This window comes from Eretmochelys imbricata, chromosome 1 (genome assembly GCF_965152235.1).
Source record: "Eretmochelys imbricata isolate rEreImb1 chromosome 1, rEreImb1.hap1, whole genome shotgun sequence".
NCBI lineage: Eukaryota > Metazoa > Chordata > Testudines > Cheloniidae > Eretmochelys > Eretmochelys imbricata.
The window spans coordinates 247,900,509-247,926,277 of NC_135572.1; the positions used below are offsets into that span (position 1 = coordinate 247,900,509).

General features: G+C 42.7%; 1 protein-coding gene across 11 annotated transcripts in view; it reads left to right on the forward strand.

The window, feature by feature from the left end:
- The window catches only part of MICAL3 (microtubule associated monooxygenase, calponin and LIM domain containing 3), a 247,458-nt gene that overhangs the window by 143,362 nt on the left and 78,327 nt on the right, over positions 1 to 25,769 (forward strand). For all 11 annotated transcript variants that reach the window (XM_077826983.1, XM_077827007.1, XM_077827024.1 and 8 more), the window contains 2 exons: positions 458 to 546; positions 1,779 to 1,866. In XM_077826983.1, the coding sequence (XP_077683109.1) occupies positions 458 to 546; positions 1,779 to 1,866 (177 nt within the window). The remainder of the gene's footprint in view (positions 1 to 457; positions 547 to 1,778; positions 1,867 to 25,769) is intronic.

Below are 25,769 nucleotides of genomic sequence, written 5' to 3' on the forward strand. Positions count from 1 at the left end.
GGGTCCTGTGAAGCCTGTTGATTGGGAAAACGAGATTTGAGAAGTCTCGGTATATTATCATACATAGTCCCTTCAGAGTTAACACCCCTTCCCTCCCTCATTCCTCTGACAGTTGTATTCATTCTTGATTTTCCCCAAAGTGCGGCTGCCAGCTTTTCATGTGATGATGTCTTTGTTCTTCACACACTGCCGCATTGTCAGCTCTGCTTTGGTGGCTGATTGGGTATCTGTTAAATGGTTGTCAGGCACCCAGTGGAATAGGCACGGTTTAGGGAGGGGGAGACAAGGATTTGAGTTAAAATTTCAGAGTGTTTGTCTCCAAGCATAGTGAGGGGGCAGGGCCGGGCACAGGAAGTGGAGATAGCAAAGTAAATCTCACTGAGGTAGAGTGTTATATTGTGTAGACTTAGCTGCTGTGTTCTCACTGTTACTTCTCTCCCTTTTGTTCTGACTGCAGGTAAATTCTACTGTAAACCTCACTACTGTTACCGACTCTCTGGTTATGCTCAAAGGAAGAGACCAGCAGTGGGTACTCTGTCAGGAAAGGTAACTTTTTATTCTAATTTGACATGTTGGGTGTAATGGGTTCTGATCCCTGCTATTGGGAAAATGTGTGTGTTTTTGCAGAGGGTAGAAGTAATGAATCACTTTGTTTAAATGTCATGAAGTCTTGCCTCTTTGTAAAGTGGTAAATTCAAGAGCAATCTGTGTTGTAATTATCAATCTCTTATGTTTTTGTGGGTCTCATTAAGAAAGAAAACCCCACCCCACACAGTCTAGGATCTTTTTGTCAGTTTCTTTTTGAACTAAAATAATTACTGAAGCCTGTGCAACCACTAGAAGAACTAGAATGACAAAGTTGACAGCCTTTCTGTTTCTTGGACAGGCTTTGTTAAAATGAAGCCAATGATTTTCATTTCTCTTCAGGAAATGCAGTCCCATCTATGTGGGCTGGAATTGGGGTTCTGAGCCAAATCCACTCGCATAGGCGAAAATTGAAGTCTTCTTTAGGAAGATTTGTCTTGCATTAATAGGAACCTATTGCTAGAAGGGAACTGTTTTTCCTCACTTTCTACTAACAGGTAGAACTATGCTTGGAAAAGAGGGCCAGGTTGTACTGTGTAGTACAGAAAGATCTCCCTCCTTTCTCCCTGCAACCCATAAAGCATCAGTTGGGCTTATTTTCTGTCCCTGTTTCACTTTGAGTCTCTCTTTCTACACTCTCTTTGGGAAATTACATTATAATCCTGAGCAGTGTTACCTTCTCAAATCCTATGACGTTTGCTTTCAGCTCTCTCCTACCTGCTCAAAGCTGGACCCTCTTATATGTGGAGCTTTTGTTTTCTGTAATAAGTGTGATCTCCCCTCCCCCTGTGCCCTACCTTTACCACAGCAAGTTAATGCTGTGCTTCCTTCACTCCTGTGCAGGGGCAGGATGGAGGCCCATTGCTGCCATGCTTCCTGCTGAAGTTGAAGGGCAAAAACGGGTCATTGTAACTTCTGTGAGCAAGCTGCAGAAATGTCACCTCTTTAGTTTATGCATCTAAGAAAGCCAATCTTCAGAACATAAATAATCAGATGACGAGGCACTAGTTGGGCCCAACTCCTGAGTGTCGTGGCCAGACGCTGCCTAACCCCTAAATAATCACATGCTGCTGTTCAAGAGGTGGTTGGGCGTGTTCAGTGTTAAAACACACTGCTCCAAATTAAAAGTAAATGCTTCTAAGGGGTTTCCAGTTTCTTCTTTGATGTTTTTTTTCCCCCCCCTCATTTCACAGGACAACAAAGGATCCCTGCAGGAAGCCATGGCAGCTGAAGCAAGTGGACGGGCAAATTCCATAGCCATTTCGGCAGAGAGGACTCCAGGTAGCTCCGCTTCATTCTTTGGCAGGGTGGTGAAGTACTCTCTCAGCCTCTTTGACAAAGTTAGGGTGGCAAGCCAGCGCCTGCAAAGCACAGTTTCTTCGGTCGGGCGCCAGGTAGCCCAAAATCCTTTGGACTCGTTTTTCATGTGTCAGCTGATGGCTTTTGGGGTCCCCTTTCTCTATGTCCAGTCAGAGGTTCTTATGCAAATCCTGGGGGAGTTTTATCGGCAGCCTGCTGACCAGTAAGATTTTAACATGACCTGACTTTGTAAGCTGTATAACTTGTGTGAATTTTGGGTAATGTGTAAAAGCTTGAATATGTTCTTTTGTGTGGTGGCTTTGGGGCCTGGACTCTCTGTCCTTTCAAGGGCATTGTCTAAAACCGTTCTAGGTGAACACAGATACTCAGTTCAGAATTTCCTTGGAATGAGCCCAAATAAAAAGGCTTGATCGGTGAAGTCTGCACTTCAGTGTTAGTACTGAAGGTCTCTCTGAACTACAATAACTCATAGCTGGATTTCTGTGTTCACCTGAATTCTGGATATAGTGCCCACCCTCCCAAGCTTCTCATTAACCTGGTATCTGGATTAAAAAAAAAAATCCCTGTTGCTGTCTTTGGACTGTGGCTACTTAAGAATTCTTGGTGTCTTCTGCAGCTAAAGGAAACCAGTTCCTTAAACTCTTGAACTCTTTGGTGCTGGCAGATCATGGTGCTCTCCCCTCATTGTCAGAACATGTGAGGCTCATGGCAAGTTCTCTTGGGAATTGGGTTATTACAGCATGTGTCGTATTGCTAGGGATAGTCCGCTCTATCTGAAAACTCTAATTCCTTCTAATTTGGGAGAAATGTTCTGTTTGTGCCCCAGACTCTCATCTGGCCCAACTCCTCAATTGTCCTTATTGAAAACTGCAATTTAGTGGAGAAGGAAAAGGTGAGATGGGGGCAAGAGGGAAGAGAGTTGGTTTCTAGTGTATGGGCCCTGAATACTGTGGATAAACTAAGTCAGTTGCTTTTAGAAAAGAGAAAATATTAAATAGTCACACTTTGTGTAGCAAAATGTCCCCAAATTACAGTACTAGCTTTACAAGATCTTAAGGGATATAGTCAGCTTAAATCACGCCTTTGTCTGAATTTTTTAAATTATCATATTTATTATTTATTACAATGTAAGATTATAATTGTAAGTGATTAGAGAATTCTTTTTTCAGTTTTACTTTGTGCATTTGGCAGCACTTTGTATGTAGCTAGTTTCACAGTTTCCTCCTCCATTTGTATGGGTTTTCTGTGCGGCAAAATGGAGGGGAGAGAAATTTTAAGGAGAATGTCATTATAAAATCTAAAAAGTTGGCCTCGTGTCTTTGGCAGGTGTAGTACTTTAAACTGTTTTTAACTGCTTTTATTGAGTGATTTGAAGTTACCTTCCCTTTAAGAATCAGGTCTTTCTTTAAAAACAGGGAGAATTTTTAGAAGGGACTTAACTTTTAAGATGAATGGAAAACACTGGCTGTTTCTCAGAACTGTACCTTCAACAAATGCTGGTGGAGAGATAAGTGATGAGGGTAGATGATAGACCATGGTTTGCTATACAGGTATGGCCAAATAAATAAATATCTGCTGTTATTGTTATGTGACTGTGCATGACCTTGTGGATAGATCTGTGATCCATCTACACAGAAGAGGAATAGAACAGAGCAGACATTATTTTCTTTAACAGCCTGCTTCTTTTTGCCTCAGCTTCTGAGCGGAAGTGGAATTCCATAACATTTTTTTGGAACACTGGCCCTTGAAAGGGATGTTACATGAGGCATTATGCACTCATATACAGCACCAAGTATAGTAGAGCGGCTTATTATATTATTAAAATACCCACTGGAATCGCCCACAGGGTAGTATAGTGCATTGCATACTCAGCTGTGTGCATGCCAGAGAGAGGCTTAACAAGGCTCTAAGGAGGCGGGCAGTGCTTTACTTCCTATGCTCCCTTTTCAGCTGAGATTTCACATCTCTCCCCAGCCTCTTGTAGGAAGTCTTAAGTGTCTTAAAACTACTGGCAATAATGAGAAGTGGGATAGAACGGGGGAGATATTGGTTCAAAAGCAGTGTGCATGAGAAGCTTGCTGCAGCTTCATTAACTGCAGATCAGTTCTCACTTAGCCAGCACAGCAATATAACTGTCATATGCCTTGTAACCACCTGCCTTTGGATCCTGTTCTGCTGGTTGGGTCAGGAAGTATATGGCTAGTGTTTACAGTTCTTTGTGCTTTTAAAAAGAGAGGTGGGCAGGGGAGGGGATTAGGGTGAACTTTAAACTACTGGGATTGGTAATGCAGTGAAAGGTTGTGACTCTATCCCTGGAAAGTCATAGGGAGGCTGCTGGACACATCTCCATTTGATGGATTCCTGAATTTGAACTAGAAATGTCCTCTATGTGCTTAGCCATAATTTATTAAATTGTGCTAATTAGAGAATATTGCTAGATGGTGTACACTGTAGAATAGACCAATACCTTAAGCACGAACCTGTCTGAACTGGAGCAGGGAGCTGTTTCCAAGCCTCTGCTTCTCCTGGCTGATGGACTTGCAACTGTTAGCTCTATATCTTCCAAGAACATTTGACCCCCTTTGGGCCAAATGCCACCAAATGCAACCTGCATTAACAGTTGCAAATCCTGTGAGAGACTGAGCCAGCTTCAGTGATGGTGTAGGCTGCATGTGGAATGTAAACTGGTTGGAAAATCAGCATAAGTAGCAAAGAAGAGAGATCTGCATGGGCATGGCATTCAGTGGAGGTGCAAAATGAGTGTAACTTAGATGGTGGAGGAAAAGATGTGTACTAGGAAAGGCAAGTAACAGAAAGTTGCAGAATAAAGCAGCCCCATCTCATTCTTAACTTATGCTGGCACCATCCCCAACACTGCTAGGGTCAAAAATCAATGCAGGTGTAAGCAGGCAAATCTTCTGTTCAGTGGGCATTACAACAGTTTATGCTAGGTCTGATGTTTGGTTCCCACCGAATACGAAATGGGTGTAAATTACACTACTTTTCCATTTACACTCTGCATCTACTTTACACCACCAGGGAGTCTGGCACTTTTGATTCTTAGCCAACTTGGGTGGAAAAGATGGAAACTTAAAGGACCTCCAAACATTGAACACTATTCAGCAGGTTCAGTCAGCTGTGGTGTGGTGAGGTCACACTAAGCACTTTCACATGGGATGTTACTAACCTGATCTGCATGTGTTACCTTTGCTAAATGTGTCACAATTCAGCCACTTTCTAGTTGGCATTAAATGCAGATAGTCTTGTCCCTTGTGCTGTAATGATGTAGTTTTAGGGACAATCTCTGACATCCAAGCCAAGGTTTCCAGCAGTCAGTTAGAATCACAGTTCTGTTGAGGGTCATGTCTGATTTGCCAAGGAGCCTGTGTGCACACTAGGAGGGCTCTAAGTGGGGATTTTCAGATAAGTTTATGCAAACTGGCTATGGAGGTACGGATATCGCTTCAACTGGGAAAACAGCAATGAGCTTTAGCGCAGCTGATTCCATTCTTTCCCAATAAACAGGACTCTCTTGTGAGGGAAGGGTGGGGAAAGCTACAACTGTGCTTTTGGTGCTGAACTCTGGCATGCTTGTGGTAGACTCTGTAAGCCTTCTCTGTACTGTCTACTTGTTTTTGTGTCTCTCTCTTCTGCATTTGCCTTTGTGCCAAAGTAGCTGCTTTTGCCAAAAAACAAAACAAAACAAAAAAACCCCAACAAAACCTGCTTTCAACTGTCTCTCTTCCTTTGATAATCTGTTACTGTTGTCTCTCTTGGATTTTTTTTAATATGATTTACAGTATTTTTATATGGTTTTTAATATGCTTTTAATATACAAGTGCTGTTTTTGTTTTTTGTTCTAAAGGTCTATAAGAACTTATCTCTGAACTTTTAGCACTTCCCTGACAGGTGGACTTGGAACAGTCTCTTTCAATGCAGAGCTCATAATAATGCTTGACTTTGGGCAGGTAAAATGTTTCATCCCCAGGACAAGCACTCTCCTATTTGTAATCTGTTTCTTTCCCCACTCACAATGGAAGGTTCTGAAGGGAAGCAAGCTCATCTTACCCCTGTAGACACACAGCACTAGATGGCAGGTAGTATGATCTTTGAGGTAGTTGCCTGGCTAGTGAAGCGTGTCCTTTGTGAGCCACTGAAAGATCCCTGCAGAGGTAATTGGTCACCAAGTATAAACTGTAGTGAGCAGAATCCAGAAAGCAATAGGGAAGAAAGAGATCAGGCCTCCTACCACGTAGGCCTCTGAATATATAGTGTGTATAACTATAGGGATTCAATAATGAAGGCAGGAAGCCCACTCATGTAAGTAGAGTCCAAAGTGTGATGTCCTTAATTATCCATCTCTTATATGTGTAGTCTACTGTATATAACAAAGTTTAGCTTACTTATGGAAAGATCTTTTGATGGCTACAGAGGCTAGAGGATGGCTGCTTTCTGTAAAACACATGCCCATTAATGTGTTTTATGTGGGCCACGTTTTCAAAGAGGTCCCAACTGGCCATCACTAGTATGTCCAGTTCTACATGGTTCCTTGTGAACGCCTACAGTAGAATTTACACACAAACTTTCTTTCATCGGCAAACAATGCACAAATGGGGAAGTGTATGTATATACACATCCAAGTGGACTTTATGCATATAAATGTTGTCCACGTGTGACTGTGCCTAAATTGTGCATGCATTACTTGTGAATACAGTTCATACGTACAGAATCCCGTTTATGCATGTAGATGAACCCACATGCACAGAACCCTTCATTTGTGTGTATGATTCTATACCATTATGAATGGAGGCAGTGTTTTAAAAATGTGTCCCTCTTGGTCTTAATCATTAAACTTTAAAAGATTTGACTACACCTGCTGAAGTAACCTTGTGGTGTAGTGTTCTGTACCTGTTGCTTGCATTTTACACCAGCCACCCTGAAGCACTCCCATTCCTAAACCAATAAAACCCCAAAGGTCCATATTTTAGAATTCAGTCTGAAAATTAATGTACCAGACTCTGATCAGACAGAGATGGGGGAAAAGGAACTTAAACTTCTGCTGTACCTTGGAAACTTTCACTGGAGTTGGAAGGAATAGTAGTATTCTGCATTCATGATACATTATACTGAACCTTTCCATAGCTTATCTGTAACAGCTCTCCAAAGAGAGCTCATCTGCTGCTCTTCAAACTGGGAGTTTTAAAATATACATTTGAGAGTAATGCCCTGTGTTTCTGGAAACCTAAAAGAGGGTCTGAATTGAAGGGTTAGGACTAAGTCCCTGCCCAGCGAATCATCTTGTTCCACTGTGGAGTCTGGAAGCTCTCTAGTTGGAATGTGTGCTAACCTGTTCCCAGTCCATCCTGTTCTTCAGTGTTCTTATCAGGATTTCATGGGGGGAGCATGTGGAGGGAACAGCAGGTTCTAGTGCAGGAAATCTGGAAAGGGGAAAGCTGAAGTGAGGGATTGCGTGTCTCAGATGTGTTGAAAAGCAGCTAACCCAATGGTTGCTGTACAATTGCAATGTGAAAGAGCCTAGAAAGCTTTTGGGGATAAGGCAAAATATGCAGTGATGGTCCTGGTACCTTATACCCACAACAGGATCCTGCTGAGAACACTTGGGGGAGAATCGGAGCTCCCAGCTCTTCCTTCCAGCTTTCAGACCTGTAGACTTGTTCCACTGAATTACTTGTTTGTTTTGTGTGTGTATTTTCTGAAGAATGATGTGAATTTTTCTGGGCACTTTCAGAAGCTGCATGAAATGTTTCTCATGACATTAGAAAAAAACCTGTTAAATCTGTATAAAAGAGAAGTTGCTGCTTTTTCATTACCTGGGATGATTTAAGTTTCTGCCCTTTGAAAAGCAGAATCTGATAAGTGACTATCTCCTAGGGGCTAGGTTTGGCTCAGGGAGAAACAGGAGTTTATATTAAATAAACTTTGATGGGAAAACAGGCAAGGAAAATGATCAGTGCCCAGAAAGGCTTCACATCTCCACTTGTAGCCTTTTAAACTTTTTCATATTTTAACCTGTTTTGTTTGTTGTGGGGTGTCTTTTTTAAATTATGTAACATTTGGTTTTCCTGTTGCTGTGAAATCGATACACTATTTGTTCAAATGTTACCGCTCTTGTTCAAGGGAATAAATTCCAAGCACTCTCCAGGTTTCCGAGTTTTTCTTTTCCACCCTCTTTTTACTTCCATTGGTTCGAGGGAAGGAATGTTGTGGGGTGACCAGGGTTGGGGGAAGACTAGAATTGCATGATGGTATTTCCAACTGATCTAGTGGACTAGGAAATATTCTTCCCAGAGAATTGGTGGAAGAGCCCCATCACATGTGCCATCTAACATTGGAAAGTACTAGAGAGAAATTTAGAGGGCAATCCTGCACCAGGAAGGGAAGGGTTAGCAGGTTTTATCTCACTAATTTCTGATTCTGTGCTCATGTTCCTGACTGTTCACTGTGCATTTCTAATAACGGACATGGTGTGGTGGTGGTGAGGGGTCAATATATTTCTGTGGGAAAATTGGCTTAAGGTATGCCTACACTGCAATCAGAGGTGTGACTGCAGCAGGTGTAGATGTACCTGAGCTACCTTTGATGTAGTGAGCTTCAATAATAATAGTGGCCAAGCTGTGGCAACTTGAGTGACAGCATAGCTTGTAGAAGCCCACCTGGGACTCTGGGTTTGTGCTTGAGCAGCTAGCCCCTGCTGCGGCTTCACTGCTATAGTTGTTTGAGCTTGTTCCATCAAAGCTAGTTCAGGTTCCTCTACACCTGCTGCAGTCACACTTTTGACTGTGGGGTAGAAATACCCAAAGTTGCTGGAAATAAGGATTGAGCTGCTTTGGCAGTGGTCTGCTTTGGATAAACTCATTGTAAATGCCGTTGATTCAACTGTCAGTGGCAGTGGGGAATTTTCATAGGGCGTTACTAATGCTCAACATTACTTGCTACTCACTGTGTAAGTAACAAATTAACAAAACTGATATTTGAGGTGGGAGAGGGAACACAAGCTTAGAAGTGAGATGCAAATCTGTTGTGACAGTGAGCTTTTCACAGCAGGCTCTCATTCTTACGAAGTATTTGTACATCCCCTAGAATGATGGGACCTTTAGGTGTTACTGTAATACAAATAATAGCTAACAGCCAAGGGTTAGTAGACTATACCAGACATAGGGTTGGAGTAACTGGGTGATGCTCTCCTGCTGTAACAAGGATCCATTGAAGAAAATACCTGTTTACAATTCCTGAGGTGAGGTTTTTCAAAGGACCCAACTGTCAAAGCCGGTCAATATTTAGACTTAAGCCTTCACTGTGTCCTTATATGAATCCTCTTTCCGCTTCCCTAAAACACTTTTCAAGTGAAGAGTCTCACTTTAATGTGGTGGTGACACCAGTGGTATCTTTTTCTTCTCCTCACCTCTTTCCTCCTCCCCAAAACGGCTGTGCGGTGTCCTGACTGTCATCAAGGCAGTGAACTGCAATGTAGCGCCAAGGTCTGTTTTGCTGCTCTCAAGCATGTAGGGGATTAGTCTATGTTAAGAAGCTAATCTGTGCCCTCCTTGCATGCATCTTATTGCTTCATTGGCAACTGAAGGCAGATATCAGCAGATGGTCTTTGGGATCTGATTGTGTAGGGCACATCTTGTCTGATGTGTTAACGTTGGCCAGGAGAGTTCCCTTAACTGCCAGACTGTAAACAGAATATGAAAATCTCCCTCAGTTATCTCTGGGGTTTCTCCCTATTAGGGAAGGGAAACATATGCACTCCAGCTTTTAAAAAATTGCTTTTTGTCCTCTAACAATCATATAAAAACCCAGTGTTGACACACATACATTGATGTGGTCGGAAGTGAATACAAGTCCAACTTACTACAGAGCAACCAGATTCCTGGGACTTGTCCAGGACCCTTTCCAGTTATGTGAGTTCTCCCTTCTCCAGAAACGGGGCGGGATCTGTTAAAGCCAATTGTTTCATTCTTCTGCAGTTCCATTGACTCTCTGCTGATCAGCTGTGCTTGCCCATGGGACTGTTTCCCCCAAAGATTTTGACCTGTTCTGAAGCTCACTATCTCTTTCTCCGTCTCCTATTGTAGTATTGGATGTTATTCAAGAGACCCCTTTAGAAGGCAGGGCCTCAGGGAGGGAGACACTGAACTGGGTCCTGTGTTCTGAAAATGAACCACGGGTGTTTAGGGTAAAACATGATGTGTAGCAGGGGTGTCACATTTGAAGCACAAATGGAACAACAACCCTATGTTCTACTGCAGCGAAGAGGTTAATTGTACAGCAATTTTATCTCTCACATTCTGCTCTCTAGAGATCAAACACTTGCTTCAAAGATTCAAAACCAGCCTTGGTTGATCTTGTCCCCAGCACAAATTCAGTTAAACTCCCTCTCTGGTGCAAAGGGACAAATTATTTTCATCTAAAACCTAGAGGAACATCTGTTTGTGTTACGGGATAGGTTCCAATGTTTGTCACTTCATTCTCTGTGAAATGCGCACAGATCTCTTGCACTTTCTCTACTGGTTGCCACTATGCTTTTTCTTTATTATAATTTTCTTTGTGCTGCTGCTGGTCTTAGTGCACAATGAGAGTTGTGCTCTAAATTCTGCCATGGCAGAGAAGTGGGTGACACTTTCCAGGGCGCATTTGTCCTCCCACAAATTTCACTCCTTGTTTGGGGCCCCTTGTTGTTTATATATGAAGCAAAAGGTCTCCCTCTGCACCAACTTTCCTTTCCCTCCCTGCAGCCAGGTGTATGTAATTTAAAATATTTATTAACATATTTTAAAAAAAAGAGTGCAGAGGAAATTGTATGCATTTTAATTAAAGCCCCAAAGTTCATACTGCATCAAATATAATATATATTTTTTAAAACGTGTTCTCTACACGTGAACCTGGCAGTATGCGAATGAGGAAAGACAATGAAACAGTCGGGCCTAGAAATGATCTTGCAGGGTGTACAAACATCTTTGATGAGACAGCCAGTCCTATAAAGAGAACAAGTTGACCTTCAGAACGTGCCGGTCGCAAAGCTTGGCACTTGCCGATTTGCCCCTCCATAGCACCTTGTACTTAAAAGAAATTTATAAACGTTAGTTAAGACTAAGCAGGTAAAATATTATCTTCATTTTACAGATGAGGAAAGTGAGTCACCACACAGTTAACTGACTTAGCAAAGGTCCCTGGCCAAATCAGTGGCAGAACCAGCACTACATCAGGGAAGCCTCCAATGCTCTAATTAAACCATGTTTCCTCTGCTCCATGAATGACTGGTCAAGGAGTAGCCACCCCATGCAATACGCTCCAGAGAAGATAATTTGTATATTAGTCACTTGCTGAAGTTAGCAACATGGATGAGATTAGGTGACAGTAGCTTCCACTCAAAGTGTTTGTGTTGACACTGGGGGAGAGCCTGGTTAAGCAGCTATTCTCCACAGTGTTTAGCTGTGAGAAGAAATAATCCACAGTGTGTTTTTGTGGCACTGACTACCTGAGGGTGATTCACCCCAGAAGCAAACTTAACAAAGGTTGAGCTTCATTACAAACAGGGACCGTAGTAAGGCCAAATTTTCAAAACTGGATGCATAAAATTAGGCTTTGAAATCCCTATTTAGAAACCTAAGTACAGTGGTGTGGCTTTCCATTGTACTGAGCCATCCACAAATCCCACTGACATCAGTGGGAGCTAGAGGTGCTCGAAACTTTTGGAAAATTAGGCCATCTTTACTTATGTGCTTAAATAGGGATTTAGAAGCTTAACTTCAGGCATCCAGGTTTGAAAGGTTTGGCATATCCTTAGGAAGACAATTTCCATCATGTGTCCCAAAATGCTTATTTTGAGAGTTTTGACTTGCTCCACTAGCTAAATGCTGGCTACTAATACCTTTTTCAAGAAAAACAGACACTGACAAAAATTATTTCCTTCACTGTGAACATGATGAAAAGTGTACAAGCTGTTTCAGATCTCAGTCAAACCAGATATGGCAGAGAATAAAATAACGATGTTCCATGAATTGAGTTTACAGCTGTAGTTCTGTACCCTCTTCTCCAGCGTCCAATAACAGTGATGAGAAAAGATGAAACGAGACATAGAATATAAGGGTTGAAAGGGACCTCAGGAGGCCATCTAGTCCAACCCGCTACTCAAAGCAGGACTAATCCCCAATTTTTGCCCCAGATCCCTAAATGGCCCCCTCAAGGATTGAACTCACAACCCTGGGTTTAGCAAGCCAATGCTCAAGCCACTGAGCTATCCCTCCCCTTTTTAAAGAAGGGGCATGACTCCCTCGAGAGTTTAACAGCTTCTTTTGTTGCTGCCTAGGCCAGCATCCTTATCATAGAATCACAGAATACCAGGGTTGGAAGGGACCTCAGGAGGTCAACTAGTCCAACCCCCTGCTCAAAGCAGGACCAATCCCCAATTTTTGCCCCAGATCCCAAATGGCCCCCTCAAGGATTGAACTCACAACCCTGGGTTCAGCAGGCCAATGCTCAAACCACTGAGCTATCCCTCCCCCAAATCTTTTCATGATTTAAAAAAAAAAAAAATGAGGTGTGGAACCTCTTGAATATAGATATGTTCATCAAGTATAAATGTACCTGCCCTGTGAATTCATTGAAACACCCAAGATGCCTTTATCAACTTGCAAACATATTGCAGGGCTGCAGGAACAGCAGCATAAAAAGAGGAGGAGCATTAAGATACTGACTGTAACATGGAAAGTTTCAAAACAATTTCCAAAGCCAAATAAATGCACAAATATGCCACATCGCACAATCAAGAGAAGTGACTTGAAGGGTGGGAGGAAGGAGGAAATGGAGACCACATAGTCACAATGGCTTTTGCTTCCACTATTGTGGAGTGTGTGTATAAAGAAGAAAAACTACTCAGCCCCTTTTCCCAGTTCTCTGCAGACACCTGTATTGTTAAAATTGCAGCATAGCAGCTAGTCGGATGCAGATATCATCACGTGATGGTAGCTAAACAAAACTGAGAGTATAGAATCATCAACACGGATATGATTTCACAGAGGTGATGGATTCTGTGACTTTACAGGATCTCTGTGACTTCTTAAGCTTCAGCTGCGCCCAGAGCCAGGGCTGTGCGCCCCTCTGCCACCGAGGCTGGAGCTGTGCAACCTTTTGCCCCTGCAGCCAATCTCTCCCTGGCCCTTCCCCTCTCCCCAATTATTTTTAGTAAAAGTCACGGACAGGTCACGGCTCCTGTAAAATTTTGTTTATTGCCATGACCTGTCCGTGACTTTTACTAAAAATACCAGTGACGATCTTAACCTTAATCATCAACAGTCTGTATGACTGAGAAAAGTCTGCTAGAGGTTGTTTGTTTTTTACTGTCCTCCAAAGATGTTGGAAATGGCTCAAATCAACTAAACAAGGACAGTGCAGAATGGTCACTTAACATGAAAGGTTCCTTTGTTTCTGGGCTGCCACCTCCACAAATGTCCACTGGAAACTCCCTCTGATCCTTGGTCCTTATTGATTTACCAAGAGGGAACAATGTATAGTCCCTCTAACCTTGATTGTGTAGTCCTTAGACTTCCAAAACAAACACTGTGGTTGTGGAGTTCTGGGTGCAAAAAATGCAGGATTTGGCCCATAGTGCATGTCTGGGGATATGCATCACGCAGATACTCTGTTTAAGGATGACATGGCCCTTCCATTTGATACTGCTTAATTGTTTACTTCTTTAAACAATGTGTGTGTGTCTGAAATTTCATGTGCTTGCGGGCGTCTCAAAAGTCAGTGTTCCTTTTTGGAAAATTTCATAAATCCTTTCTGTTCTTTGGGAAGTTAGGCCACACTTGGGGAGTGGTGTAAAAATAGTGGAGTTTTACCGAAGAGATTTTTCAAATGCTTTATGGCTTGGGTAACTTGGCTGGCTTTTTAAAATATAAAATTTGATGTATACATTATCTTGAATGAATAAATGTGTCTTTGGGGAAATTTGGTTTTGAAATTATGGTAGCTTTTGAAATGCTAGTGTATTAGTTTCCTTAATTTCAGAAAGATATACACACAAAAGTGTGAAGCTCTTGGTGTTTGCAGGTGTGGCTATTTAATCACTCTAAAAGCCAGGAGAAGGATGTGAGAAATACCTTCCTTTCTGTACCCTAGACTGAGTACATGGAGCTTTTAGTCAGGATAAGCGCTTCTCAATGTTTTCCTACAACAGGAACCCTCAACTTTCACACTATCGTCTAGGTAGCAATTTATACAATCTTGAAACTAACAATGTAACTCAAATAAGGAGATGGACATCCAAATGCATCCTGGAATTGATTAATTATGGAAAATAAAGTAAAATACAGTTAAAGAGACAGGTAGTTGGATGAAAGCTTATGCTCAAATAAATTGGTTAGTCTCTAAGGTGCCACAAGTCCTCCTTTTCTTTTTGCGAATACAGACTAACACGGCTGTTACTCTGATGCTTGCAAGAAGGTGGTCATACCAATTTGAATAACTGGTGTCGTCAGAATTTGAAAACCATGAAGTTTTGCATATGGTTACTACTTGAATTGGAGACTGAGAATACTTGATATTCCAGGCTTTTGCTTCTCTGTGATGTAACTCTTAGTGGCTGTATATTTTTGATACTTCAGGCCAAAATATTTGCCAAGATCTCAGATAGAATTAGTACTGAGAGTAAAAGCAGGCTCTGCTTTTGATCAATAAATACACCTAGTACTTTTGATTCAAGTGCCTTGTCCAGCTCTTTGCTAGAATGTATTACTTGCATATTAAGAACCCTTTTTTGATGGGTTTACTCACTTGGATACCTTGTATAACTATTTTAGCAGGTGTATGTTAATCAACTGTGTTGGTGGTAAAATGAAAAGTTACAGGGGGTTGTTTGACAAGGGTAATGAGAAACGGGTACCACAATCAGTAAAAGATAGTGATACGGTACTGAAGACTCAGAAGGTTCCCATTTTAATGCCTTGCAATAATAATTGCACACTTTAATTTTGATTCTTTTAAAATATTAAATCATAAGTATCACAGAAAGGAGGCACATGAACAGGAACCTCAACAAGTTGAAAATGGAGCCCTATGCCTATACTTTCTCTGCTTTGCTTTTCAGTTTTTTCTTTCCTGCGGGGAGCATGGTCCCTGGTGGTTCTTTGAGGTAGCATACCTGAAACCTAAACAGCCGGCAGCACAGAACTGATGCCTTATATCTTGTTCCTGTTCAGATTTCCCACACTCCGCTTCTTTTGGGAAATAAAAACAGTGCCATGGAACAGACTATAGTGCTGATGTTCAGAGTGTTGGAGACAGGTCAGAAATCCCAGCTGATGCAAACAAAGTGGAAAGTGGTAAATTACATATTATCAGCTCACTTACCTCCAAGGATCATAGTCACATTAGAAATTTATAGACTAACGTTAAACACCTAACCTCCTGTGGGCCTTACATTTCTAATATTTTATAACATACTCCTGATGAGAAATTAAGCTGAAACCTGCAAGAATGTTAGGGTTTGCTTCTAGAAAATGTACTGTGGGGAACAATCCTACACTGTACTCTGGGGCATGGATTAGATGACCTTTTATGTCTTTTCCATCTCCAGTGCTGGACTCTTTCCAGAGGTCAAAAATAGCCATATTCCTGGATTATTCTTTATCTCTTGAAGTGTAAGCAGCTATTCTCTGTGGCTAAACGACTGGCATGCACAGAGCCTTAACTTTCCACTACTTCATAATAATACTTTGCACTTTCACAAAACACATTTCATCTGTAGATCTTAAGCATAACTGTATGCCTTAAGCTTCTGAGTGGACTTGGTTTATTTACAGGTCACAGGAACCAGGTAAAGATGACCTTCAAATAAAACTACTGCTGCTACTACATTTTTATCTCTTTCCTATTTAGGGTTGGCAACTTTTATAGCCTTCTTCCAAAACTCATGATCATATGCCAAGCTGTCATGCCGATTGGCTTCTTTGAAATCCACTGGTATCCAATCCATGTATCAAGTCTTAGGTCTCTCCTTTGGCCGTCTTCCATCCACAGTCCCTGCAAGAGCCATCGTACTGATATAGTTCTTAAGTTTCCACTGAATATGCCCATACCAACATAGCCTGGCCTCCCTCAACTTGTCCTCAGTTGGAGCAATCCACTTTAGGCCCCTCAGAACCTCATTTTGTTTCCTCTCGCAAAGTGTCCAGCCATTTTACTATCTCAGTGTCTTTATTTCCATGATGGAGGTACTGATTTCCTTTCTTGTGGCTGGCCAAGTCTCTGTTCTGTACAGTAAGATGGGTTGAATTAGTTTTATACACTTACTTTTAACTGGATTGGCATCTTTTTGTCACAGAGAACTGGCCTTTTGTCACTGACCTTCAAATAAAACTGGTGAATTATAGTCGCTTCAGAAATATGTCCTGAAAGCCTCCACTGACCAAGCGAGGAAGGGTACTCTTCATATCACCAGCTGTTTTCTAGGCTTCTCTCTGCTGATTCCCTAGAAAGCAACATTCTGTCAGCTCTGCTGGCTCTGTTTGTTCTGCCTGTCTCTCATAACCTAATTTACTGTCTGGGCGGACAGGAAGTATTATAACACTTCTAAAGTAAATATACAAAGTACTATTGAGTTTGCCAATCACCATAATTCATTTCTATAAATCTGTAGTGAATGGGATCCACATCTATTGTTGATGGCAATGACATGCCAAGAACTTAATTCTGCTAGAGGTGTATTAAGTGTGTGGAGCATGGCTTATTCTGTGTTTGGATTTGGAGAATCTCTTCCTGCAATTCCTTGAAACTTTTGCCCTTTCCACAGGTTTATTTCTATATAAATTACACTGGGCGCGTTGGTGGTGGTGTGAGCAAAGGCTGATTCTGCATTGCATTAGCTGGGGGGATAGCCAAATAGATAGAATTTTTTCACCAAGCCTGGTTTCCTGATGTTCAGATTGGGTTGTGTGCTGTTGAGGCAAGGAAGGTTCTTTCTGTAAAACCTCTTAAACATTAGTTTTTAGTTCTTGTTCTTCAGCACCTCCATGCTGTGGACCTCTTAATAAGAGAGCCTTTCATGCAGCCTCCCCTCTGTACACCAAGCTGCTTGGTCCCCTATGTGTGTTATTCCCTGAGCCACCTGGAATGGCTGCTCAGACAACAAGGGCTCCTCAGTTGTAGAAGCAGTGACATGTGGTACACCATTGTGGGGGTCTGACCATTGGCCTTTTGGGTGCTGGATGGGAAGCACACTCACCTGTATGGCTGCTCAGTGTTTGTCTTTCTGTGCTGTTGCCTTTTATTTTCAGGTCCTTTTGAGGCCAGAAAGGATCATTGTGATCATCTAGTCTGAACTCCTGAATAAGACAAGCCAAATGAACTTCACACAGTAATTCCTGCATCAAACACCATAACTTCTGGTTGAGTAGAGCATATATTCTAGAATGACATCCAGTCTTGATTAAGAAACTTCAAGTGCAGGACAATCCACTGTCTTGTTCCTCTTGTTCAGAACTGGTGTGCGTAAAGTGCTGAGTATTTCAGGTTCAACTGAAGACCTACAGATGCTGGTGTCCAGCTCTCAGGCTTGAGCTCACTTTGAATTTTATATGTAGATACCCTTAATATGTCAATTTTCAACATTTCTGTTAATCTGTGCTCCTTGTCATTGTCCCCTTTACATTCAAAGCTTTTGTTTTTAATGGAACCTATGTTTATGCAGCATTACAGATGAGGCTTTAAATTCACAAGCCAGGGAATTCAAGGTTTTATGGCTCCCTCAGGAACCTATGGTAACTCGGCCATACTGTAAACATGAGAATATCTGGGGGAGTGAAGAGAAAAGCAAAGGAAAAAGGAATTTGGAGGGATAGGTTATGATGACAAAGTGACTATTATACATTCCCATTCAGATAAATGCATCAGTACCTTTATTTGAGCAATAGTCACTTTGCATCTAAGCTGTGCGTCTAGAAGTGCAGAGGACCCGACAGAACATGTACTCTTTTGAAATGGGTGGCTTGAGCTCTGCAAAGGAAGGGGCTACAAGAAATCAATACCCCTGCTAGGCTCCTTTCAGTGGTTTCTTAAAAACGTTTAGGAGGAGATATGACTTAACTCTCCACCCATTCACTTTAAAGCCTTGTTCTTGTTCCTCCACCTGTAAGATGGGGGCTGGGGAAAGACAGCAGGTTTAGCACCATCCCGCAGGCCCCCATTCTATTCAGTCCAGGATGGCCAACTTAAAATTGTGTATGTGCTGTAGAATGCAGTGCACATGGGGATGTAAACCCCAGGGCATATGAAATTTTTATGATCACTAGATCTTAAGTATAGTTGGGAGGATTAAGGGAGTGATTGTTGGCTGGGGCTGTCAAGACAGATCAGTCAGGCTTAGCCAGGTGGCTTGTCTTAATCAATTCACTGTTTCAATATGTGCAGCCTCCAGGTACGTGCCTACGTAGTGAGAGCTCCATTTTTAATTTATGCCACACAAGAAGTAAAATATGCACAAGATGTCAAGGTGCTGCTCACCCTTGGCTCTTGTTGAAGTCAGTGGGAGTTGAGGGTATTCAGCACCTGGCAGAATTGGTCCCAGAATGCTCATGCACATTGTACTTGACTATCAAATGCTTAAAATCGGGCTATACCTATACCAGATTTCTTTAACCCCTTCAAAGGCCTTGTCCTCACTGACAGCTAAGCCTAGTGGTGAGAGCAAGAGACTGGGAGTAAGGAATTCTGGGTTCTTTTTCTGGCATTGGCACAAATTTGTTGTGAGACTGACTTGCCGGCACTTGCTGCTGTGCCTGAATGTGTTGTACAATACCAGTACAGTTCCTCCTCCTTCCCTCCCTCCAAACAAGCTGTGTCCTAATTCATTATTAATTTTAAACCGGTTTGAGGCGCTTGGATAAAAAGTTGTGTTGAACTGCAAAGTTGTGTTTTTAAAAAAGCATCTGCAAACGTAAGCATTTAAAAAAATTCACAAAGTATAAAAGTGAGACATTGAGATACATAAAGGGAGCCAAATAGGATTTTATCAGATCTTTCCCCCCCACTCCCACCACCCCACACACCCACCCAAAACAAACAAACAAAGGCTTCTGGGCTGGGAACAAGAGTAAGAAACTTCACCCCAAAGGGTAACATTTTTATATTAAAAACTCCTGAAAATGGGGGTTTATTATAATACTGCCTCTTCAAGCACACACAGAGTTTTTCTAATTCACAGCTTTAATAACAAAACCCTAACATGTGAACTGATATTTAATCTTCTAGAGAGAAAGCCACATATTCCTTCTGTGGTATGTCACCTTTTAATATTCTTTTGTTTAATTATTGCCTGATATTTCATTTGTTTGTTTACCTTTAATTTCACACTTCCACACTGAAGCAATTATTTGCAAAAATCCCAGGTGCAATTAAGTTTCAGATTTTAATTGCACAAAAATGAAGGAATTCAGAATGATTTCCATAGCAACAATATTAATTCTTCTTTGAGTGGATGCAGATGTGCATTTCACTCAAGTGTCTGCATACCAGCGCACCAACGTAGAAGAGCTTTTGCTTAGCGGTACCCGTCAGGGAGGCACTCGCGCCCTTCTGCCCTGTAGCCCCTCGTAGCTATATAAATGTGCTGCCGCCCTGACTCCCTTCAGTTCCTTCTTAGCACCTGCAGCTTGAGTCAGAGCGTTCAGTGTGATGTCTCACCTAACGATTTCTCTATCAGTGTTTCAGGGGCGGGGGGTGGTTCTGTAAATAGTTAGTTTTAGTAATACCTTAGGATTTAGTTTGGTTTATTGTAGTTAGTAGAGTTTTTAGCCCGATGATGCCTTCACTGGCTTTAAACATTGTCTGTCATGTGGGATAGCTATCCCTGCTAGTGACCCCCTCGCTTGAGGTCTGTGCCTTGGGGAAGGGCACATTAAGGAATGGTGCTCCATCTGCAAGTTGCTCAAGAAGAGGGTGCAGGTGGCTAGAGACTTGCACTTGAAGCAGCACCACCTGGTTCCACACCAGGGACCTCCACAGATTGTTAGCCCCACCCTGCCCCCTCCAGAGAGCACCTAAGCCAGGATGTGGCCCTGGGACTCCACAGCTGGATTTTGATCCCTCACCCAGAAGGAAGAGAGATTGTTCTGTTTCCTCTGGTCTTCCAAGAAAAAGAATTCACAAAATGGAATGGGGTTGCTCCAGAGCTCCGAGAGATTCTTCCCCCCTTTCTAAGAGGAGTGCAGATCAGCACCCTGAATCTTCTGGTATGCAAGATAGAGTTGGGCTGTCTTACCTGCTCATTGGCACCAGTGCAGGAGCAGTTAGACACCATACTATCGAGTTCATTACCATTCATGGAGCATCCCGTTGAGTCTGATGTCAATGACAGTGGTGTTGGCACCAACGTTTTCCCCACCTGCGGTGTATCAAGCAGCAGCAGACTTGATGTGCCTTTCAGTTCCTGACTTTCCACTTATCCAGGAACGTTCAACTGTGGTGGCTTTCTCTTTGGTGTCATCGGCACTGCCTGGACTGTTTGTGGATTTACTGTTACTGTTGGCACTGTCATCTGCACCACCTCCTAAGTAGGGAGCCAGGTTTGTCTTCTTCCTGCTTGGTCCTGGGATTTGCTGCCACAGATACTATCTTCAGTACCGACAACTATTATGGTACAGTCTACATCTGCATGTCCGGCATCAGCTTTGACTTGGGTGCTGATGTCTGCTGTAGTACCAAGTATGGACGCAATGTCTCTATCAATACTGAAAGTGCCAACGACTGTACTGTCGTCAGTACCGATGAGACTGGCGTATTGGGTTTCAGATGATTCAGAGTGTTTACTAGCTCTGTCTGGATCTGTGGCTCTGCTACCATCAGGCTACTTGAAAGAGTCTTCAGAATTGAGTTTGGAGACCTCTCCCTTTCCTTCGCCTTCACGGTACTTCTTGCAAAGGTCATTGCGACCTCCTGGGAATCATCACTGGTACCAGAATTGGTACCATCTCCTGGAGTAGAGGTAAAGCCTCTTGGCCTAGCTCCTAGTGGCCACCAATGTCACACCCCTATCCACAGTGGCCTCCTTGGAATCCCTGGGAGGTTCCTTGTTTGGCGAAGTCCCAATCTTCAGCTCAGTCCAGAGCAAGGTTGGCAGTTCCCCCAGTAGCCTCACCTCCTGAGCCACCTGTGCTGCAGCCACAGACTGAGGGGAGTGAACCCCTGATACAGTCACACGTATTGCCAAGGAGATCTCATTGGTTCCACTCCCCTCTTCTTTCTTATCACTAGATAATGCTATGGTGCCAGATTTTTCATCTCCTGTGACTGAGAATTTTAAATCATATATCAAAATCTACTGAGATGAATAGCTTTGACCTTGGGTATTCAGGCTGAGTTTATTCAGAAGAACACTCGTAAATTAGTGCATACTTTTCAGTCCTCAGCTCCAGGGAGAGTGGCTCTTCCTATAAATGAAGCAATATTAGAGCCTGCCAAGTCTCTGAAATACCCCTGCATCCTTAATGCCCACAGCAAAGCCTACTGGTATTATGGCCCCATGCAAGGTTTCAAGGTTTTTTCTCACATCCAGTTTCTAATTCCCTTGTCATGACAGTGGCAAATGAGGCTACAGCAGGGAAGATATAAATCCATACCTAAAGAACCTCTTAAACTCGTTTTAGATTTGATGGGGAGAAAAGTTAACTCAACTTCTTCATTACAGATGCATGTTGCGAACCAGGAGGGCCAATTATCTAAATATGGTTTTGTAAATTGGAATGCCATGTCCAAGTTTACAGATAAGTTGCCCGGATCCTCCAGGGAAGAGTTAAGGTGTCCATTACAGAAGGCCACTTGGCCACATTACTCCCACAGTGACACACTTACCCAGTGTTCAGAACCAGTTAGCCGACCACCTCAGCAGAGTTTTCTTCCAGAATAACACATGGTCCCTGAATAACAGCATCTTGAAATCCATCTTCAGAGATTGGGGCATTCCAGCAATCAATCTGTTTGCAACAAAAGATAACAGGAAATGCAGTCAGTCCTATGCTTTCCATTTGAATTTGACACCACAGCTGATGTATGCTCTGGTGCCAAATTCAAATGGAAAGCATAGGACAGAGCCTTGCTCATGAACAAAACTGACTGCATCCAGCGAGAAATTACTGGAATCCATCTGCAAATGGTATGCACATAATTACATAACATAATTAATTACAAACCCCAAGTAATCCATTACAAAATTTTTATTTTTACTTTGGTCTTGATCACTTTTAGGCATCAATGGGGAGACAGAGTACCAACTAGTAGCTGAATCTCTGGAGAATACCGTTGTGACAGGTTCGGTCACAGAAACCCCCTTGGGACTGTCAGCTGATGTGCTGAGACTACCTCTGAGCCTGTTTTCCCCGCCATCTTGGGACTTCAGAACCCTGCCTTGTTGAGCCAAACACGCTAGCCTGCTACAAACACAGACCCAGATCTGAACCACGTCCCTCAAAGCTGCAGATTTAACTGAAAACGGCATAGCAAGTGTTCCCATCTCTAGCACTCAGACATCCAGCTCCCAATGGGATCCAAACCCCAAATGAATCCATTTTACTCTGTATGAAGCTTATACAGGGTAAACTCATAAATTGTCTGCCCTCTATAACACTGATAGAGATATGCACAGTTGTTTGCTCCCCCAGGTATTAATTACTTACTCTGGGTTAATTAATAAGCAAAAGTGATTTAATTAAATATAAAAAGTAAGATTTAAGTGGTTCCAAGTAATAACAGACAGAACAAGGTAAGTTACCAAGCAAAATAAAACAAAACACACAAGTCTAAGCCGAGTACAATAGGAAACTGATTCCAGATGAAACCTCAGAGATGTTGCAATAAGCTTCTTTCACAGACGGGACTCCTTCCTAGTCTGGGCCCAGTCCTTTTCAGACCAACGTTGTAGTTTATGGCCTGGGTCCAGCAATCACTCACACCCCTGTAGTTACAGTCCTTTGTTCCAGTTTCTTTCAGGCATCTCTTTGGGGTGTAGAGGCCATCTCTTGAACCAGCTGAAGACAAAATGGAGAGGCTTCCAGGGCCTTTTATATTCTCTTTTGTGGGTGGAAACCCCTTTGTTCTTCTGTGCAAAATCACAGCAACAAGATGGAGTTTGTAGCTACTTGGGCAAATCACGTCTATGAATGATTCAGCTTTTTGCAGGCCGACGTCATTGTTTACACGTTGGTTTTAACATTCCCTGCAAAGCTCAGATGTGGGTTGAGATCTCCCAGAGTCCATTGTGAGTTAAGTATTTCTTGATTGGGCACTTACTCAGAATAGTCCTTTCTCAAGAAGCTGACCAAATGCTTCACTTATGCTACTTAGAATCAAACACATTGAGATACAAGTACATAGCCAATATTCATAACGTGAAATACAAAATTGATACACACATACAGACAGCATAATCATAACCAGCAAATTACAACCTTTATGTAGACACTTTACTTGACCTCCTTTGTACAAGATTTGGTGCAACTATAGGACCTTGGGTGCATCAGTGATCTATACGGTCATAGTTCATGTCAATAACGTCACAACTGCCGTGGAGGACTTGGTTAAACCCAATTCTCGGTGGGACCTTACATGGATAAACTGAATTTGGTAAGGTTGAAAAGGAAGCATCAGGAAGAAACTAAAGATGCAGGAACTGCCAGCTGTGAGCAAGACTTGCCTTATACTAAGTCCCATGGCATGCGTTTTGAGAAGAAAACCTGCTTCTTCTGGGGTAAGCACAGTTTTAACACGTGAGACGGGTGAGAAACAGTCACTCTCTGCGAGAAAGTAAAGTGGGTTCATTGACCCAAAAGATGCCCACATATACAACATTGCATGCCACATCAAGTGCTGTACCAAAAATGTATGTAATGTATTGCATCAAACCGTAAACGCAACAGAAACAAATACTTATTTTTCTACTGGAAACTGCGACTCAGCTGGGTTTCATAAATTGCGTCACAGAGGCTCTGGTGCAGGGGTGGCCAGCCTGAGCCTGAGAAGGAGCCAATGAGCCAAGTTACCAATGGGCATTTGCCAAAGAGCCACAGTCATACATCAGCAGATGCACATCAGCTCCCCCACACCTGCTCCCAGCGCCCCCACGCCCACCAGCAGCCCTGCGGATCAGCGCCTCCCCCTCCCTCCACGCACCTTCCAATCAGCTGTTTCGTGGCATGAGGGAGGGGGAAGAGCGAGGGCATGGCAGGCTCAGGGGAGGGGTGGAGTGGGGGCAGGGCCTGTGGCAGAGCCAGGGGTTGAGCCTTGAGTATCCCCCGGCACATCAGAAAGTTGGCGCCTGTAGCTCCCACCCTGGAGTCGGTGCCTGTACCAGGAGCCGCGTGTTAACTTCTGAAGAGCCCCATGTGGCTCCGGAGCCAGAGGTTGGCCACCCCTGCTCTAGTGGATGGGAAAGTGGTAGTGACGGCTGATATAGAGGCTAAGTACAGAGAAATAGGTGCTTTGAAGAGGATTGAAGAGGAACAAATGCTTAGCAGAAAGGCTCTTAAAGCACTTATTGAAGATGAACTGTGGGATATGGACATAGTTTTTAGCAATCCTATCCATAGAGATGAATCACAGCGCATATCCTTAAAAGCTGCAAAAGACTTGGCGCTATCAAAAGTGGAAGAAAGTACTGATGTCAACAGTGATATGAAGACTCTGCAGCTGCTATGAAGCCTTCAAAACCCAAAAACTAATCCAAGGCTCCATCCATCTATGGGCTTCAATCATGAAGAACAGACTAAAGCTGTGCTCACATGCAAAGACGAAAGTCACAGTGAAGGTGGCAGAGACTATTACAGAGTTAACCACAGATAAGTCGTTTGTTTGTCTTGTGATCGCGTCCATATTTCAGCATGATGTTGATCTACGTGACACTTTGGGGAAAGTATGAGTTCTCTGTGGTACCAAGATTGATATTAGAATGTTATGGAACCATGCATGTGTGGCAGGTGAAAAATAAACACACATCTTGCTTGGTCTTCTTAAGCCAGCACCTACTGACAACATGACCAGTACCTTATGCCAACAGAGGCATTTCAGCATAGCAATCACAGATGGTGTGGCTGAGATACAAGCTCTCAACGAACCAGAAACAGTTAACACCTGGTGAGATGGCAGAACACTTCATTATAGGTTGTAAAGAAAATACTGGACGTATGACCAAGTTCACCTTGGGTTTGACATGTACATAGAGGGAGAATTATTACCAGAAAGAAGAGATTCCATGGTATTGCACCTGCCCAGTACAAAAATCACGGACTCCACAAGCATCTTCAATGTCACAATGAAGAAACTATTGTCTCATACTTGCGGAAAAGATAAATTAACCACATACCATGCAGGAAAAACGCGTCAGCGTGCAAAGAATTGCTCAAAGAATTTTATTATCTCATGGTGTAATGAAGCTTCTGCCTCACACCATTCAGTGGAGTTTCTTCATAGCTCTCATGAGAAGGGTGACGCTAAAATGATTTTGCCTTCCATCAATGCCACAGAGACAAGTGCTACTAAATTCGGTATTTTTGCACAGGACACAGGTATTCTAGTGCTTTCTGTGAGATGCTACCGAAGACTGCCTCAAGATTCTGTTTTTGTTCCTGCTTCTATGGAACAGAATTTCTGTCTGTCCCCCAGAGATGTGTTCCTGTTAGTCAGACCATTAAAAGCCACCACACAGCCAGGTTTCTTTGCCCTTTCAGGATGTGACACTGCTGGAAGGTTGGCTGGAAAAAACATATTATCTTACTAGAAGGCATTTGATTCAACTTCCGAAGACTGACTTCTCACTCTGAAAATGCTTGGAATGGCTGATACAGTCACTGATG